This window comes from Lemur catta, chromosome 3 (genome assembly GCF_020740605.2).
Source record: "Lemur catta isolate mLemCat1 chromosome 3, mLemCat1.pri, whole genome shotgun sequence".
In the NCBI taxonomy this organism is placed as follows: domain Eukaryota; kingdom Metazoa; phylum Chordata; class Mammalia; order Primates; family Lemuridae; genus Lemur; species Lemur catta.
Window position 1 is genome coordinate 81,335,513 of NC_059130.1, and position 18,439 is coordinate 81,353,951.

The 18,439-nt window shown below is 42.2% G+C and overlaps 1 protein-coding gene across 12 annotated transcripts in view; it reads right to left on the reverse strand.

Annotated features, from left to right (window-relative positions):
• The window catches only part of FGGY (FGGY carbohydrate kinase domain containing), a 384,478-nt gene that overhangs the window by 27,183 nt on the left and 338,856 nt on the right, over window positions 1–18,439 (reverse strand). The window contains exon 16 of one of the 12 annotated variants that reach the window (XM_045547905.1): window positions 8,636–9,082. The exons of 10 other annotated variants lie outside the window; for them this stretch is intronic. In XM_045547905.1, coding sequence (XP_045403861.1) covers window positions 9,038–9,082 — 45 coding nt within the window. In that variant the 3' untranslated portion in view covers window positions 8,636–9,037. Of the gene's footprint in view, window positions 1–8,635; window positions 9,083–16,486; window positions 17,487–18,439 lie in introns of those variants that run through there. One more of the 12 variants, XM_045547906.1, reaches the window with a different exon arrangement.

An 18,439-nucleotide genomic window follows, 5' to 3' on the forward strand; every position in this document is an offset into this window, starting at 1 on the left:
TTTGTTGTTATTTCTGTTTAAGTCTATGTTCACCATACCACCCACCACTGTAACAACTGTACACAGATGGTGTCTGTCTTTTTCATTGTTATATCTCCATATCAAGCACAGTGCCTAGTATATCAACGTGCTCAGTAAGTATCAACACATTATCTATTTAACAACTATTTATTGAGCACCAAATTTGAGTCAGATACTATTCTAGCTTCTGAAGCTATAGCTATGAATAAAACAGACACAACCCCTGCTTTCATAAGTTTACATTCTAGTAGGGAAGTCAGGAAGGACATTAAAGAAATGTACAGAAAGACTTGCGGTTATAGCTCCAACATATAAAGAATCTGGATGTCATTACTCCCATCCTCACAATAAGAAAAAAGCTCAAAAACTACAAATCACTGATTTTTCTCGGATCAATCACAGAACTGAGGTTATAGGACAAACCATCACCCTGAAATCTGGAGACAAGAGAATCCAGGTAGTCATACCGGAGACCTCTTCTTGGAGCAGAAGCCACTGGAGCCATAAACCGGTAGGGACACGTCAGTGGTGATTTCAAGTGCTGGGGGCTGAGTGTGGACTAATACGAGAGGAAGAAACTTCTGGGGGATGCAGTGTAGGTGGAGGGGGGCTCACACTTTCATGGGTTTTACCTCCAGGAACCCTACTGGGTTCTCACTGTTAAGAGTCAAGAATGATCCCCTCTCGGCTCTGGCAGAGGGAGGGAAAGAGTAAATGCTATGAAATATGCCAGAGAGTTCTCCGTAACAAAGGCCTGTGCTTAAGAGGAAAATATGTTAGCAAAACCTCAGCCCTCCCAGGGGAAGGACATCTTTCCAACTCTAGTCCCCGCTAGCCTTCCTGTCTCACCTAATGGTGGTGGTGGGGGAAGCTAAGAACATTTGGGAAGGTCACAGTTCAGGGACACAGGCCTACTCAAAGACTGAGATTTAATGAAAAGATTGTAGACTTTTTTCCCTTCCCCACACTTTAAAACCACACCAACAGGACCCCAGTATAATAATGGTGTATTACAGCTCAAAGGGCTGCAAGATATAGATTCTATCTGGGGAGGAGATCTTAGGAAAGCCCCAAAACTATAGGGGACATGAAAACAAGGACAATGGAAGAAGATGAAACCTCTGCCACCTACAACTACAGCAAACATTAAACATAATCCAATTTCTAACAGAAAATTTCACATAAAAACCTTCTGATCTTAGTTCCTGTTACCTGATATATTATGTCCATATTTCAACAAAAAAATTAAAAGATATGCTAAAAGGCAAGAAAAAATACAGTCCAAGGAGAGAAAGCAAGACTTAGAACCAGACTCAGATATAACACAAATTTGGAATTATCATAGGATTTAAAACAACTATGATTAATAAGTGTTTTAATGGAAAGAGTAAACCACATGCAAAAACAGGTGGGTATTGTAAACAAAGAGATGGAAACTGTAAGAATCAAAAGGAAATCCTAAAAAAAAATTTTACAAACACACTAACAAAAATGGAGAATGCTTCTGATGGACTTTATAGTAGACAGACAAAGCCAAAGAAAGAATTAGTGAATGTGAAGATAGATCATTAGAAACTTCGCAAAATGAAGTGCAAAAAGAAAAATGAATGGGGGAAAAAACACAGACCAATTTACATCTGAGACCAATTTCAAAAGGTGTAACATATGCACCATTGGAATATGAGAAGAACAAAGAAAGAATGGAACAGAAGAAATGTTTGAAGTTATAATGGCCAAGAATTTTCTAAAATAAATGACAAATACCAAACAACAGATCCAGAAGTTCAGAGTACACCAAGCAGAATAAATACCAAAAAATCTAAACCTAGGCATATCATAATCAAACTGCAGAAAATCAAAGTACTAGGCCCACATGGTTTTAGCAGTGAATTCTATCAAATATTTAAGGAAGAAATTATTCCAATTTTTCGCTATGTCCTCCAGAAAAATAGAAGCAGAAGAAAAACTTCCTAACTCATTCTGTGGGGCCAGCAATACTCTACTACCAAAACCAGACAAAGATATTTCAAGAATGGAAAAGCAAAAACCAATATCTCTCATGAATATATTACAAAAAAATACTCAATATACTATTATCAAATAAATCCAACAATGTGTGAAAATAATTATATACTATAACTGAGTAGGATTATTTCAGGTATGCAAGGCTGGTTGAACACTCAAAAATCAATGTACTCTACTAAATCAACAGGTTAAATAATATAACTTATATGATCATATTAATATATCCAGAAAGAGCATTTGAAACAAAACTAACACCCATTCATCATTAAAATTTTCAGCACACTAGGAATACTGGGGATTTTCCTCAAGTTGATAAAAGTCATCTATAAAAACTCTACAGCTAATATCATATTAATGATGAAAAACTAGATACTTTCCCCCTAAGATCAGGAACAAGACAAGAACGTCCTATCTCACCACTCCTATTCAAGATTATACTGGAAGTGCTAGCAGGTGCAATAAGACAAGGAAAGGAAATAAAATACATACATATTGGAAAGGAAGAAATAAAACTGTCTGTGTTTGTTCTCAGATGACAAGACTGTCTATGTAAAAAATCACAAAAAATAAATAAACAAACAAACAAAAATCCTGGAACTAATAAGCAAGAAAGTAAGGTTGCAGTATACAAGCTTAACATACAAAAGGCAATTGCTTTCTAGCAATTACCATTAATGAAAAATTGGAATTTGAAATAAAGAATACCATTTACAATAACATGCTGCAAAACCCAAAATACTTAGGTATAAATCTAACAAAAATATACAGGATCCATATAATGTGGAAAACTATAAAACTCTGATGAAAGAAATGAAAGAAGATTTAAATAAACGGAGAGATAGTCTATGTTCATGAATTAGAAAACTCAATATTGTTATGATGACAAATTCTCCCACATTGATTGGTAGATTCAACACAATATTAATTGAACTCTTAACAAAATATCTTGTAAATATTGATAAAATGACTCTAAAAATTTATATGGAAAGGTAAAAGACCTAGATTAGTCAACATAATACTAAAGGAAAAGAACAAAGTCAGAGGACTGACACTACCCAACTTCATGATTTACTATAAAGCTACAATTATCAAGACCGTGTGTTATTGGTGAAAGAGTAAACAAATAAATCAGTGGAACAAAAGAGACAACCCAGAAATAAACCCACACAAATAGTCAACTGATCTTTGACAAAGGAAGAAAGGCCATTCAATGGATATTGGGTAATCTTTTCAACAAATTATGTTTGAACAATTCAACATTCACATGCAAAAAAATGAATCTAGACAACAACACTATACTTTTCATGATAATTAACTCAAAAATGAACCACAGATATAAATGTAAAACACAAAACTATAAAACATCTAAAAGATAACAGGAGAAAATGTAGGTGACCATGGGTTTGGTGAGGAGTTTTTAGATACAACACCGAAAGCATAACCCCTGAAAAAAAATTGATAAACTGGATCACTAAAATTTAAAAACTGCTCTGTGACAGTTTTAAGAGAATGAAAAACTAAGCCACAGATTTGGAGAAAACACATATCTGATAAGGAATTTGTATTCAAAATATACAGAGAACTCTTTAAACTCAACAATAAGGAAAAATGAACAAAAGATATGAGCATATCTTTCATGAAAGAGATACAGATGGCAAATAAGCATATATAAAGACACTCAACATCATTTACCATTAGAAAAATGTGAATTAAAGATTGGTAGCTCATTTATTTACATACAACAGTGATATTCAACTACACACCTATTAGAATAGCTAACATCCAAAAAATGGACAATGCCAAATGCTAAAACGAATGTGGAGAAATAGGAACTCTTAGTCTTTGCCGATGGCAATGCAAAACAATACAGCCACGTCGGAAGACAGTTTGGCAGTTTAGCACACAGCTAAACTCAGTCTTGCCAAACGACCCAGCAATTGTGCTCTTAGCTGTTTACCCAAATGATGTGAAAACTTACAACCACACAAAAACTGTCATGTGAATTTTCATAGTATTTTTATTCACAATTACCAAAAGTAGAGGCAATTAAGGCTATCTTTAATAGGTGAATGGATAAATAAACTGGTACATCTGCACAGCGGAACATTATTCAACAATTAGAAGAAATGAGCTCTGAAGCCATGAGAAGACATGGACTAATCTTAAATGTTGATTGCTAAGTGAAAGAAGCCAGTCTGAAAGGTTACATACTGCATAATTTCAATTATGTGACATTCTAGAAAAGGCAGAACTGAAAAGGCAATGAAAAGATCAGTGACTGCCAAAGGCTTGGGGGAGGGGAGGGAAAATTCAACCGGGGAAGCACAGGAGACTTAATTTCTAGGGTGGTGAAACTACTTTGTAATATACTGTAATAGTGTATACCTGACACTCACCATGCACTCATCAAACCACTGTATATCATGGTACAAAAGTGAACCTTAATGTGTGTGTTAAAAAAAAAATTCAGCAGGTGGGAAAATCCCTTGATGGAACACATTATGTGACAAAAAAATCTAACTATATTTATTACCAATGTCTGAAACCTTCTCATGGGGGCGGGGTGTGAGGGGATAAAGTACCAACCTAAGTCACTTTGGAAATGAGGAGAGTCTGCAAAACTAAAGGCAAAACCCCCTACAAAACTGTATATAAGTACTGTCCTCTATCAGCAGTCCCCAACCTTTTTGGCACCAGGGACCAGTTTCATGGAAGATAATTTTTCCACGGTTGGGGGGGTGGGTGTGTGGAGCTCAGGCAGTGATGTCATCGCTTGCTGCCCACCACTCACCTCCTGCTCTGTGTACCCCCACTTCCTAACTTTGATGGAAGACAATTGTTTTCCACGGATGGGGGTGGGCAGGGAGGGGCTGGCAGAGTTCTGTGGCCTGGTCCCTAACAGGCCTGGGACCGGTACTGGTTCGCAGCCCGAGGGTTGGGGACCACAGCTCTAGTTGACAAAGTTGTATCCTGCTAGGGTATGCGTTAACAATTCTGATATTTCTATACTGGAACTGAACAATTAAGTAGATGCATGGCAGATGGTAGGAGCCAGGTTTCTCATTGTTTGAGTGGGAGTTTACAGATAAGCAAGCGGAGAGAGCTAGAACAGTCCATGTGGTAATGGATTAGAGTTGGAAACCAGTATAAATTTATGTTTAGCTTAACACAGATAGACATGATTACATAGGGAAACATTTGTAGATAAGGGCATATACACAGGTTGGAATACACACTTACGCTTCCTCACTCTTTCAGCTGAGAGGGCTAAGAAGCAACCATAGCTGAGGAGCAAGGAGCACACTTAGTGCTCAGGTCTTGGTTTCCAATACCATTCTCCAAGATCGAGAGCCAGGCTGCTTGGAGAAATGGGTGATTCTAGGACTAGGGCAGGAAATGTACAAGATGAGCCTGGAGCATCTTGTAGTGCCAGAAAGTAAGAATGTAATTAAAAAAAAAAACACCCACAAAATACACAGTTATGGGATTATGTCAAAGGGACATAGGATTCAACTGAGGAGCTTCTGATGGCTAAAACTAGAACAAATGGGCAACAAAATTAAGTAAGATTGGATTATAACCTAAAATATAAATATCTATCAGCTAATGAATGAATAAATAAATAAATGAATGAGAAGAGACAAATGTCCCATGCAGAGGAATTCCAAATTTATGTAGATATTCCTCCCTTGAGGAGGTGTAGCACAACTTACTCCTCCTTAAGTTTGGGCTGTGCATGGTCACTTTTTGCCAGAGAGTACACTGTGACTAGCAGAGGTGTGGGGAGGGTAATTTTACAGTAGAGAAACCTGACAAACACTACCTCAGTCAGGTGATCAAGGTCAACATCAACAGTGATAGCTCTGTTGATATTAAGTACCACTGAAGTGATGTAATGAGAATGGGACTTTGTGGCGTTTCTCCCCCCAAAACAAAACCCCGATCATCAGCCAAATCCCAATGGAAGAACAATCTACAAAGTATCTGGTACTGAACCCTCAAAACTGTCAAGTCATCAAAAGCTGGAGAAACTTAAGGAGACATGATTAAATGTACTGGATAGGATCTTGGAACAGAAAAAGGACACTAGATAAAAAACTAAGAAAATCTGAATAAAGTATGTACTTTAATTAATAATACATGTATCAATACTGGTTCATTAATTATAACAAATGCCTCACACTAATGTAAGATGTTAAAGGAAACTGGGTGTGGGATTTATGGGAACTCTATTATCATCCTAATTTTTCTGTAAATATAAAATTCTTCTAAAAAATAAAGCTTATTAAAATAACATCTATGTTCATGTACACATACACCTATGCACATGTATGTCAGGTGATGGTAAGTACTAGGGAGAAAAAAAATCAAGCAGGGCAAAGGGGGATGGAGAATGGTAGGAGTGGAGCAGACAGTTTGAACTGGGTGGCCGGAAATGACATCGCTCTGATAAAATGCTATGTGAGCAGAGATCTAAGGGAATGAGGGAATGGACCATGCAAATATCTGGGGGAAAAGGACTTCATATAGAGGAAACTGCAAATGTGAAAGCCCTGAGATGGGAGTGTGTTTAGTGTGTGGAAAGAGAACAAGGAAGCCAGACCCGGGGCAGCTCAGGGAAGGGGCAGAGGAGCAGGAGATACAGTCAGAAGGGGAGTGGGCACTAGGCCAGACAGGCTTTGCAGGCCACAGTAAGGACTAAATCAATGAATGAATAAATAAGATGAATGGAAACTCTTCCTCTTGGAGTTTATTCTAGGTACTCTAGCCTTTTATTTAAATGAGGAATCATCCTTCGTAATACATTTTCCTCTCCCAAGCGTGCACAAATATTCTATCATAACAGTAACAAAATCTCTTAGCTCGCAATTGTTGCAAAAAGACCCTCTAGTCCCCCGGAAGAAGTCTAAGGCATGTCGTCTTCTTTCCGAAACAAAATTTAAGTCTGTTTCTAGACAAAGTGAAATGAAGGCTTGAGGCCAATTTTTCACATAATTCAATATATTTAAAAAAAACTTAACATATGCCTGAAATCTTTAGATAATGGAAAGAAAAGTGGATTTTCCTCTCTTCGTTATTAAAGTAATTGGTCCAAACTCCCATTTCATTCTGCACATGTAGGCACAACCCACAGTCTGTAATTAGTTTGAAACCACCAAAGTAGAAACAGACTAAAACCTCAACTAACTGAAGGACCTTTTATTTTCCTTGACATACTTGGCTTTCAATGGCTAGAGGCATACGGCACGAATCCAAAAAGCAGACTCATGACTGGGACCTGTTTAGAAAACAAGACAAAATAACTTGCAAAGCATGCCTTGGGTGAGTCTGATATGAGCTGCTTACCTGTTGCTTTCTCTGTCTCTATTTCCAGTAATGAGACAAGGTATCCTGAATGCTGATAAAATCCCCGCTCAGCAGGGGACAGCCCACCAGGCTCCTCACCCTCATGCTAGCATAACACTCACCTCTTACTGAGGTTTGCACCAATAAGGATGAAACCAAAACCACTTTGTTGTGACCTTGCCTTTAAACAGGGAGATATATAAAGGCATCCTAGTGCATGAGCAGGATGATAAAATGCGGGGATTTGAACTCAAACATCTTGGTTTATTTAAGGGTGGCGGATGCCACACTCAATACCTGGCCATGTCTTTCAGAAGTTAACCTTTGTAAACCTCAGTTTTTGCATTTGTAAAATGATAATTATAATTTCTGTGTGCCTATAAGGAACTGATCAATATTAAACAAAATAATACCCCTACAACGTCCAGAACAGTGTCTGGCCCGTAACAAATGATTAACATGCACTGTTTCTTCTTATAGACATAATTATACAACCCGTATTTACACCCAGCATGGATTTGGCAAATTGTAGGCTCTCAATAAATGTTTGTTGAATAAACAACTGCCTGAATGAAGTATCTCCAGGAAGTCTTAAACGATACTTTATATAATGATACTTAATAGAATGCTGATAGTAACTATCATTTATTGAGCGTTTACTGCTGTCAGGTGCCGTGACGTATGCTCACAGGTATCGTTGCCCTGAATTCTCACAACTTCCTAATAAGGCAGGCTTTCTTTTAGCTCCGCTTTACAAATAAGGAATCAAGGTTGAGAAAGGTTAAGCAATTTTCCTCGGATGACACAGCTAGCAAGTGGCAGAACTGGATTTGCAATCCATACCCTTCTGATTCCAGAGGCCATGCTGTAGAATCCTGTGCATTACTATAAAGTACATGGAAGAAAAAAAAAGATTATTTTGATTTCTTTTGTTAAGAAAGGCTCAGTCAGGGTGAAGAGGTCTTCTTGATTCTTCCCAGAGTAACCTCATCCGGTTGGATTGGCAGCTACTACGCCAGGAACAGGTGGGACTGGTAAAGCTGCCAGAGACAGGCCCTCGGGAGGGTGGCTGAACATGCTGTCCAGTCCTGTTCTGAAGAGTTGGTACAAGTCTGATGGGGATGGCTCTCACACAGGCTGGCAGAGGGTGGAGCCTGGGTGTCACCTTGGACAAAAGAGGAAAAGTGCCCCAGGGGCAAAGGTAAACTGTTCAGAGAGGGGAGCCCATGGAGTGGTACTGGGTGCCAGTTTTACAGGGACAGGGAGCTAGAGCCTAGGACACTGGGGGTGGCCAGGAGGCCAGGGGCTGAGAGTCTGGGGGGAGGCAGTGAAAGGCTGAGACAGGCTGTGAGCAATACCACCTTGTGGCAAAGAGCCTTCACAGTGGGAGGTCCCTGACCCCATGGTATAGAGATAGCAGTGCCAACGTGTAGGTGAAGGAGTGGGATGGGATAACTTTAACCCCAGAATGCTCCTCTGGGTAAACTCACCTTAGAAAAGAGGCAGGTGACAAGCTTACAAAGAGCCATCATCATGTCACCATGCCAGGAATCGGCAGAGGGCAAGTACTAACACATGGGCATGCTGGCTATGCTGCTGGTGGGAGTGAATAGCCTCACGTGCTTCTATCTGGAGCAAGTTGTGTTCAACAAACATTTACTGTGAGCCACCCTCCACCAAGCACCAGGCCCTGTAATGCAAGGAACAGGGGCTGGGAACTGGTTAAGCGGAACCCACCTGGAGGACGTCACAGTCTAGAGGGCAAGCCCTTTACCATTACCACCCAGGAGCCTGGCCAAGGTACCCCTTCGTTACCCTACAGAATCAGGGAAGCTTTGTATCAGTGATAACAATGTGTTAATAAACAGTTATAAGTGGGTTTACAGTTGTAAAATGCTTTCATGCCAAAGAAGGCAGTGTGCTCTGATAGAAAGAGTGCCTGGATCAGAGTCTGGAAGACCCAGTTCAAATGCCAGCCTAGCAATTTACTTAGCCATCTGATTTTTTTAGCCAAGTCCCTTAAGGATCCTCTTAGACCCTCAGTCTCATCATCTATCATCTGTAAAACTGGGCTCATAATGCCCACCCTGCTTTCCTCTAAGGGGCAGTGTGGCAGTGATTAAGAGCATGGACTCAGGGGCCAAACTGCCTGGGTTCAGAGCTTAGTTTCTGTATATAACAGCCGTGTGACCTCAGCTATGTTACTTAAGTGCTCTGTGCCTCAGTCTATAAAAAGGAGATAATAATACCCCCTATCTTATAGGGTTTCTAGGAAGACTAAATGAGTTAGTACATGGAAAGTGATTAGAAGAGAACTTAGAAAGTGCTGGCACACACAATTACTCAAGTGTTACCTATTTTTCTTTTTATTACCACCTGCCAGAGCTGATGGGAAGATACCACGAGAAGCTGCGTGAGTCAATCAGCATGTGACTCTTCCCTTTGCCCTCCTTCTTCGCAAGCACCTGCAACAGTGGGGCCAGGACTTGAACCTAGATCTCCATAGTCCAAGTCCTATGTCCCTCAGCTATGGCCGTCCAAGTAGTAAGACTGAAGCAGTGCTGGGCGCGGCCCTCTGACTCCATATGTGTGTCCCTTTTCTTCTTGGCACGTGATCTTCAGCCATCCAAAACCCAAGCTCCAGAGGTTCATCTCAAGATTGCCTCATAGCCGCATATCACACTTCTGGGTTCACACTACTTCCCCCTTCCTGTCCTTCCCAGCTCCCATCCAGCCTGACTTTGTTGGCAGAATAGTTCCTTTCATTCTGGCATCCCTTGCTCTAAAGCATGCCATAGCTCCCCATTGCCTATGGTGGGAGATATGAGACTGGCCCAGGAAGTGTAATGTTTCTAAGTCATCGTACTCTCCATCTGAGTCCATGGGCAACTAATAACAGATAATAGTATTAGAACAAGCAGCAACAATTTTATATGCAGACCTATGATATAAAAATCTCAACCACAAGCACATAGTACCCACGGAAGAAAAATAACGACACAAAAGCCTTGCACTGTTGAACTAAGCATTGTGTAATATTCCTAATTTTCCATTGGCATTTGATGGCTACAGTTCAAGCCTCAATTTTCCCATCTGTAAAATGGGATAATACCTATATCACAGAAAGCCTGGGAGAGTTAAAGGAGAGGACGCATGTAAAGTGTGTGAGGGAGCAATCCTATAGATAAATGTCATTATGATTATCACTATTGTTATTCTAAAACTCAGACATCTCTCTCTGGCCTTCAGATTCCTGCACAATCTGTCCCCACACTATCCACCCATTCTGATTTTCCATAATTCCCAGGGATTTTCTGGGCCTGTCCTTCTGAGAACTCCCACTTCCATTTCTGTGTCTTCTCTCTGTGGTTCCTTTTCCCACTCCCATTATGCCCAAATCTGAGCCTCTCCTTTCTAAATTCTGTCGCTTAGCCAAGGCCCAGCTCATATCTAACAAGGAAACTTTCGATGGCCCTCCCCTACTCTGTCCACTGTCCTGTTCCCAGTTCTCTGAATTCACACCCACTTACAATCTGTACTAAATAACATAACTCTAAATTGCCTGCTGTTGTCCCAGTATTTTGGGTTTTTTTTTCCTCGATTAGATTGTAATCTTTCTCAAGCAGCTCGTGAGATTTTTTTCTTTAATGCTATTTTGCCGCATAAAACAAATATTCAAAATGCTCCTAGCAATGTTTCCTCTGAGCATCCCCAAATGGAGTGTAAAGATTCCTGGGAGCTCAAGGCTGGGCACGGTGGCTTACACCTGTATCCTAGCACTCTGGGAGGCCGAGGAGGGAGGATTGATTGAGGTCAGGAGTTTGAGACCAGCCTGAACCCTGAGCAAGAGCAAGACCCTACTGCTACTAAAAATAGAAAAAAATTAGCTGAGCATGGTGGTGCACACCTATAGTCCCAGCTATTTGGGAGGCTGAGGCAGAAGTATCACTCGAGCCTGGGAGTTTGAGGTTGCTGTGAGCTAGGCTGACACCATGACACTCTAGCTGGGGTGAAAGAGCAAGACTCTCTCATAAAAAAAAAAAAAATATTCCTGGGAGCTCAGAGGTCAGGGGTGGTTTCTTCATCTTTTAAATGAAGATAATGATAATGACATCAGAGAGTTGTTGGACAGATTGAGATTGTGGGTATAAAACTGTCCAGAAGTCTGCTGAATTGAAACTATTAATATCACGTGACAGAAGATAAGGAAAAGGCAGGTGGAGGTGACAGGAACCTGAGCGGGGGGCAGGCGGAAAAGGAATCCCACGTGGGGATGGAGAGGATTGCTACAGAAACAGACGTATGAAATGTTTCTTAAGAGCCAGGCACTGAGCTAGGACTGTTTTATATATTACATATGGGATACTGGCGAAGAACACAAGTTTTGGAATCAGGCCATTAGGTTCAAATCCCAGTCCTACCAGTTATCTATCAGTTGTGCGGCTTCAGGTAAATTACTTAAAATATCTTTGGCTTATTCTTTTCATCTTTAAATTGGTTTAAATTAAGGCAAGGGTTAGCAAACTTTTTCTATAAAGGGACAGCAGTAAACGTTTCAGGTTTTGTGGGCTATTTGGTCTCTGTCACAACGATTCAACTCTGCGGTGCTACCACGAAAGCAGCCACAGGGTGTATGTGAGCGAATGGACGTGCCTGTGTCCCAACAAAACCTTACCTGCAGAGACAGGCAGTGGGCAAGACTTGGCCTGTGGGAAGGAGTTTGCCAATGTCTAATATATGAATAGAATCTACTTCATAGGGTCTGCAGGGGAATGAAGAGTTAATAGTTTATGCTCTTAGAACAGTACCCTGTACATAGTAATTCCTCAGCAAATGTTAGCTGCTGTTATTAAAATAAAGCCATGGAATAGGTGTTAGTATGCCCTTTATGAGGAAGAAAACTAAAGCTCAGAAATAACTGAATAACTTCTCCAAGATCTGACATCTTCTAACAGTGATGGAGTCAGACTTATAGCACACACCTGTCTGACTCTAAAGCCTGTAGTCTGCCCACTGCAATTTTTGTCAACTTCAAAGTTCTTATTAGAAACAAGACCATATTTCATGGACCCAAGGGGAACCAGAGTTTGGAGAGTTGACTCCAATGCTGGCAACGTAATCAACTGATTAAATAGAGCTGGGGATCCCAGGGAACGTTGCCAGAGGGCGCACAACGTTGATTCCTTTGAATCCCGACTTCAGTCCATGAGAACAGGTGTGGAATCCACGTTTGCCACCGTCTCATGGTGCTCACACAGGCTCAGCCTTCCCCAGCCTCGACATCGGTGTCCTGTGACACCAATGGATCAGCCGCCTTTGGTGAGCCCTAATTAACTGCACAAATAGGGCAGGCTTCCCAAATCCCACATTAGTTCTGCTTTGGAATGCCAGAACTTCTCTACCATGGAAAAATGCTTCATGCCCTGACTCTTAATAAACCCAGCAAGTTCAAATGCATTTCTGGGGCGGGGAGGGGGAAGAATCCCAAGCTGTTATGTGAGAAGGCAAAGAAAGAAAGGGCTTTTTCTTGAAAGGGGGAAACAAAGGGCATCCAGAAATGTCACCAAAATGCCCTGCAAACTCTCAAGCTTGCTCCAAGTTGTTCTTTGTCTGAAGGCCTCGAAAGTGTGACTTATGTAACTTTCTTTGGGTTGATGATAGGGTTCTTAAACCTGAGAATCTGAAGCTGGTATCAGCACAGATTTCTCTCCACATGTAAAATACATGGAATAAGAAGAAAAATAACCTATGCTAAATGGCACAGAATTTGTATGTTTCAAAACTGTGCACCTACCTGACTTGTTATTTTTCTCTTCTCTTCCTCCTTTATTTCTTCCTCTTCCTCCTCCTCTTCCTCCCCCTTCTTTCCTTCTCTCCTCCCACCACAAAGTCCAGTCTAACAACCAGCCTATTCTAGAGAAAGTCTCTCTGGTTCTGTAGCTGAGAAGACACAGTAATGGTTGGTTTTGTGCATGTGGATTTAATAGTAATCAGCTGCTTGTTTTATTTTTAATTCCACATGTGCTGGAGTAAAACCATTTGGGCTATAATCTCCAAAAGGCACTGCATGTCTGTCTAGTCCCAGAGTTTAGTGGACTATTGTGTTGATGAATTTTCCCTCATCAAAGGACACAAATTGGCTTGGCCTTCAACTCAATGCTTCCAGAGACAATCTGACGGTGGAAGGCACACAGATTCACCCGCCAGGTCTCTGAAGCCCCGGAACTCAGCGGATCCCACAGGCCCCAGGCTGACACCCAACCCAGACTTCTAGCAGGAAAGACATGATACTTTGGCCACCATGGGCTTCCTGCCCAGGGAAATAGCAGGCTTTGTGGGGCCTGCTGCCCCAGGAGAGTTGAAGGGGACTTTAATTAGGGTAGCCATAGTTTATTATCTCAATAAACTCAATTGAGTTCTAGACACTTTTCAGAAGGAAAGGGGATGTTATTATTAATAATTATAGCAGGACATAAGACTGAAGCTGGGTCTGTCTTGAATGTATTAATATTATCACTCTTCTACTTCATTTCCAAGGAGCTGTTGATGGTTGGGAGATTTGGAGAAATGACTGTCCTTGGGCCCTGCTCTCTTGAGGATGGTAAGAAACTGCGAAGTTTCAAACTTCAAATTCTGATGCCTCTATTCTGTTGCCTCTTCTGACAGACTCCACCAGACCCTTTAAACTTTCAAAAAGCAAAGATGTGCCTCGAAAGTACTGAAGTGTGCAACAACTACTGATTGCATGCAGGGGGAAGCCTTTCTGCTGCCGGTGACCGGGGAAGACGCGCCAGCCCCACGTGCAGGGTGGGCCACCTTCCGGACGGCCTGGTTCCAGAGTGCCCAAACTCTGGGCCCATAAAATACCCAAACCTTTTGGAGACCTACAAAGTCTTGTCAACATATTATTTTATCATATAAGGATTTTTTTAAAAAGCAACTGTTCAACATTGACTCTCAACATTATTTCATAACAAAAAGATTTTAAAACCAGAAAAAAAAGTGGTTCTCATGAGCTCAGAATAAAGGAAAATCATTGAAATAGTCTACATTTAGCTATTTGTTCATTTCCTATGGACTAGCGAGCCTTTGTCAAGGGCGTGCAGTGAGGAGCAGCTACGTGGGTGTGTCGCCTATAGAACTCGGAGCCCCATGCCAGGAAGGGCCCAAGCTTGGGGTTTGATGATCTGCAGTTGCTATCTTGCAATTCTTAATAATTTTATCTTTGAATCTGGGTTTTGTAAGCGAAGACTGATGGGACAATGGGCACGTGCCGGGGGCCTCTTCAGGGCCCGTCCTTGGCTACCCTCTCCCTGCCGTCTGGTGCCCCACCTCACTGCTGACCAAGGACCCCCAGGCTGGTGACAGGGTTACATGGCCAGGTGGCCAGGTTGGGGGCATGTTATGCCCTTGCCCTTCTCCCTGTAGGGGTGAGCACAGGTGTAGGGAGAATCAGGCCAGGTGGTGAGCTCCCTGTGTCTCAGGTTGGGGCAAGACAGTGACTCTATCCACTCCCCTGCCCCCAACTGCCATGGAGCGTTAAGCTGGCAACATGGAGGGGTGTCCTAAACGAAATTCACAAAGCCTTGGAAGTCACCTGTAAGGCATGGGTTGAAGCAGCAGTCCTGTGGGAAGGGGAGACTTCCCTGGCCCCACTCAGGAACAAACATTTTCATTTTGTGTGTTGTCAGCTCTGCCTGCAGTGGCACTCCGATGACATGTGAGAACTACTGACCTAGCTGATGGGTCCTTGTCTCTAAATACCTACTCTTCTCTCACTTGTCAGTAGATTCTTTGCATGGTAGTTGTGATTCCCAGACTTCCCTGTGGAAGGCAAATTTCCCCAGAGGCTGAGCGCTGGCCTGGTGGGAGCCACTTCATTCTTGGCCTGGACTTGGTGGCTAATTGTCATCCTTATCACCCTTCACTTGTGGGTGGCACTTCACAGTTTAGAAAGCACTCTCCCACTGTGTGTGTATGTGTATGTGTACACATAAGTTATCAATCTCACTTTCTCTAGCTTGGTGAACCTGAAACAGCTTATACAAGTTGAGTATCCCTTATCTGGAATGCTTGGGACCAGAGTGTTTCTGATTTCTGAATATTTGGATTACATATAATATTGACCACTTGAGCATCCCTAATCCAAAAATCTAAATCCAAAATGCTCCAATGAGAATTTCCTTTGAGCATGACCTCTGAGTATCATCTTGATGCTCAAAAAGCTTCAGATTTTGAAGCATTTTGGATTCCAAATTTTCGGATTAGGGTTGCTCAACCTGTACTTTGGATTTTCAGATAAATCTAGGTACAGGTCCCAAATCTCTCATTTTCTGGTTATGTGGCTTTGAAATGTGGATTTACCTTTCTAGACTCCTAATTCCTCATTTGTAAATGAAGATAATAATATCTACCTACCTCACATAACCTCATTTAAAGATTAACTGTGGTTATATAATCAAAGGGTTTAGCATGCATCAGATGATCGGTTCATCCGCTTCCTCTGCCTCACCAGCACCCTGGGATTGAGCATGGACACCTGGGGAAGCAAGGTCTTGCCCAGGGAGACTCACGGAATAGTGGCTGAGCCTGGCATCCCTCTGGTCCATGATCCTTTCCCTTGTTTAAAAGACAACACTGCCACGGCAGGAAAAAAACCTGGAATAGGTAACCAGCTGTAACTCTGGGAATTTGGGTCTGCTTCCCAAGGAATGAAAATTCAGCATACAGGACTGGTTAGTGTTGACAGATGAGAAAAAAAAAAAGTGAAATGGGAGGAGAGACATAGATTCGGAAGGTAGCTAGTACCAAGGACGAACATAACCTCTTTCCTGTTACTAACACATTCCAGGACTGCCCTTTAGAGAGGCTAGCAGACTTTTTGACATGGAATCGGCGAGGTTCACAAGGGCAAGATCAGACATGTTTCAGAGCGAGAATCAGGAGGCCTGGACGGCAGCCTCAGGTTTTCTCTATGCAACCTTGGGGACGTCACCTCCTACGCTGGAACCAAATGTCCCTGTCTTTTAAATGCATTAAACTAGATGACTTGTTAAAGTCCCTTCTAGTTTTGATACATTTTTTTTCTAATTAGAGAAAGTATAGCTATACAAATACACTCTGTAACAAGTGGGACCATACCCATTCAAAGAGAATGGGCCCCCACACAGCCGCAGCTTTGGGAAGGCCTGCTTTGTGGGAAGTCCAGGATGCTGACTCCTGGCAAGGCCACTGTTGAGACTGCACGATGGTGGACCATCTGATGACTCTCGGTATCTGCACCTCTCTCCACCCCCAAGGTGCCTGCCTTCGAATGGGCAGTGAACAGAAGCAGCTTCAGCCATTTTCATGTGGAGGGTTTCAACATTCATCTCCAAACAGAAGGAACACAGTGGGCTGTTGGGAGGAGAATTCTGTGCTATTTCTGGCTGTGTGTTGGTTTGCCCTTAGCCTAGTACACAGGGTGCAGCTGAAAATGGCCTCAGCTGAAAACACTCTCTCTTGTCTTGCAGGGCAAAATTTCCAAATTTTTACATGAAGGCCTGTCAGCTCCAGACCTGCTGCCCCTGCCGCTGCCTCCTCTGTTCACTCCAAGAAACACAGTCATCCCTCCCTCCCTGCTCCTCCAGCTTGGCCTCTGAGTCATTCCCAACAGAGGCAGGACATGCATTAACAGCATGGCATTAGGGATTTGGAGTTGGACAGACCTGGGCTCAGATTCCAGTTCTCCCACTTTTTGGTTGTGTGACCCTGGGGCAACTCACTTAACCTCTCTGATCCTCAATTTCACCGGGTGAAACTGGAAATAACAGTACCTATGCAACTAAACTGTTTTAAGAATTAAAATGAGACATGTTTGCTACAGATAAATCTTGATGGACATCCTTAATAGTGTTTATCTTTCTGCCCCAATCATTTTGGCCTGCTCTGTAGAAATCAGGCTTTGGCCGCAGTTCCCTTACTTAACTTTGATCCTTTTTCTTCCTCTTCCTTCCATTGTGCTGCAGACCTCCCAGAGTGGCCTGGGCCAAGCCTGTGGCTGTGCTGCCATCACTTCTGCCTAGGCACCCCTGACCTCAGGCAGGAATCTTCCCCTAGATGGATGGGAAACACGGTAACAAATAGTTAACTTTATGAAGCACTTTCCACGTGACTAATTTATTATAACTTCCTCTTCATAATGAGCCTAGGCATAGGTACCATTATCAATCCAATTTTACAGATCAGCAAACTGAATGCTGGAGAGGTCAGGTCCAAGGTCACAGGGCTAAGTGTATGGAGGCTGAATTCTGCCTCAGGGTCTGACTCCAGAGCTTTCTCCTAATCACCAGTCTCTTTGCTTTTGAGAATTAGGGTACTCCCTATATGTCTTTTTGATAGCACCAGAGTAGCCACCACTTACTGAACATTTGTAATCATTACACACATCATCCCATTTGACTTCCCCAGCAGTATCCCATGAAGTAGATATTTTCATACTCATTTTATAAATGAGAGAGTGGAGGTTGGAATAAGCACATTATCCAAAAGTCAACTGGCTGTGAAATGAGGAGCCGTGATTCAGATACCGTCTATGATTTCTTGGTAGCTACTTGAATACGACACTGTGTGCCAAGCACTTTATAAATAGTAACCTTGTAACAACTCTATGAGGTAGATAATATTAGCATCCTCATTTTATGGCTAGCAAAACAGAGGCAGAGAGTAATTAAGAGACTTCTCCAGGCCTCACAGGTAAAGTGTGGCAGAGCTGGGTTTTCATCCAGGCAGTCTGGGCTCTCAGCCTCTAGAGCCGTATTGCTTTAAGATGCGGAGGATGCCAGGTGAGGCGAGGCATAGAGGGGATGATTTCAAAGGCAGGGGAATTATCCCCATATAGACAGGAAGCTCAGTGAGTCCAGGAACTACAAAAGCTCAGAAAGAAAGAACTCTCCACCCACGTGGATGGGGGCAGTCCCCCAGAGCCCTGGCTTTCCTCTTCCTAAAGGGGTCGGCCACCCTGGAGAATTTTCCAGCATTGAGCAATGGTGTAGGTGTTTCGTTTCCT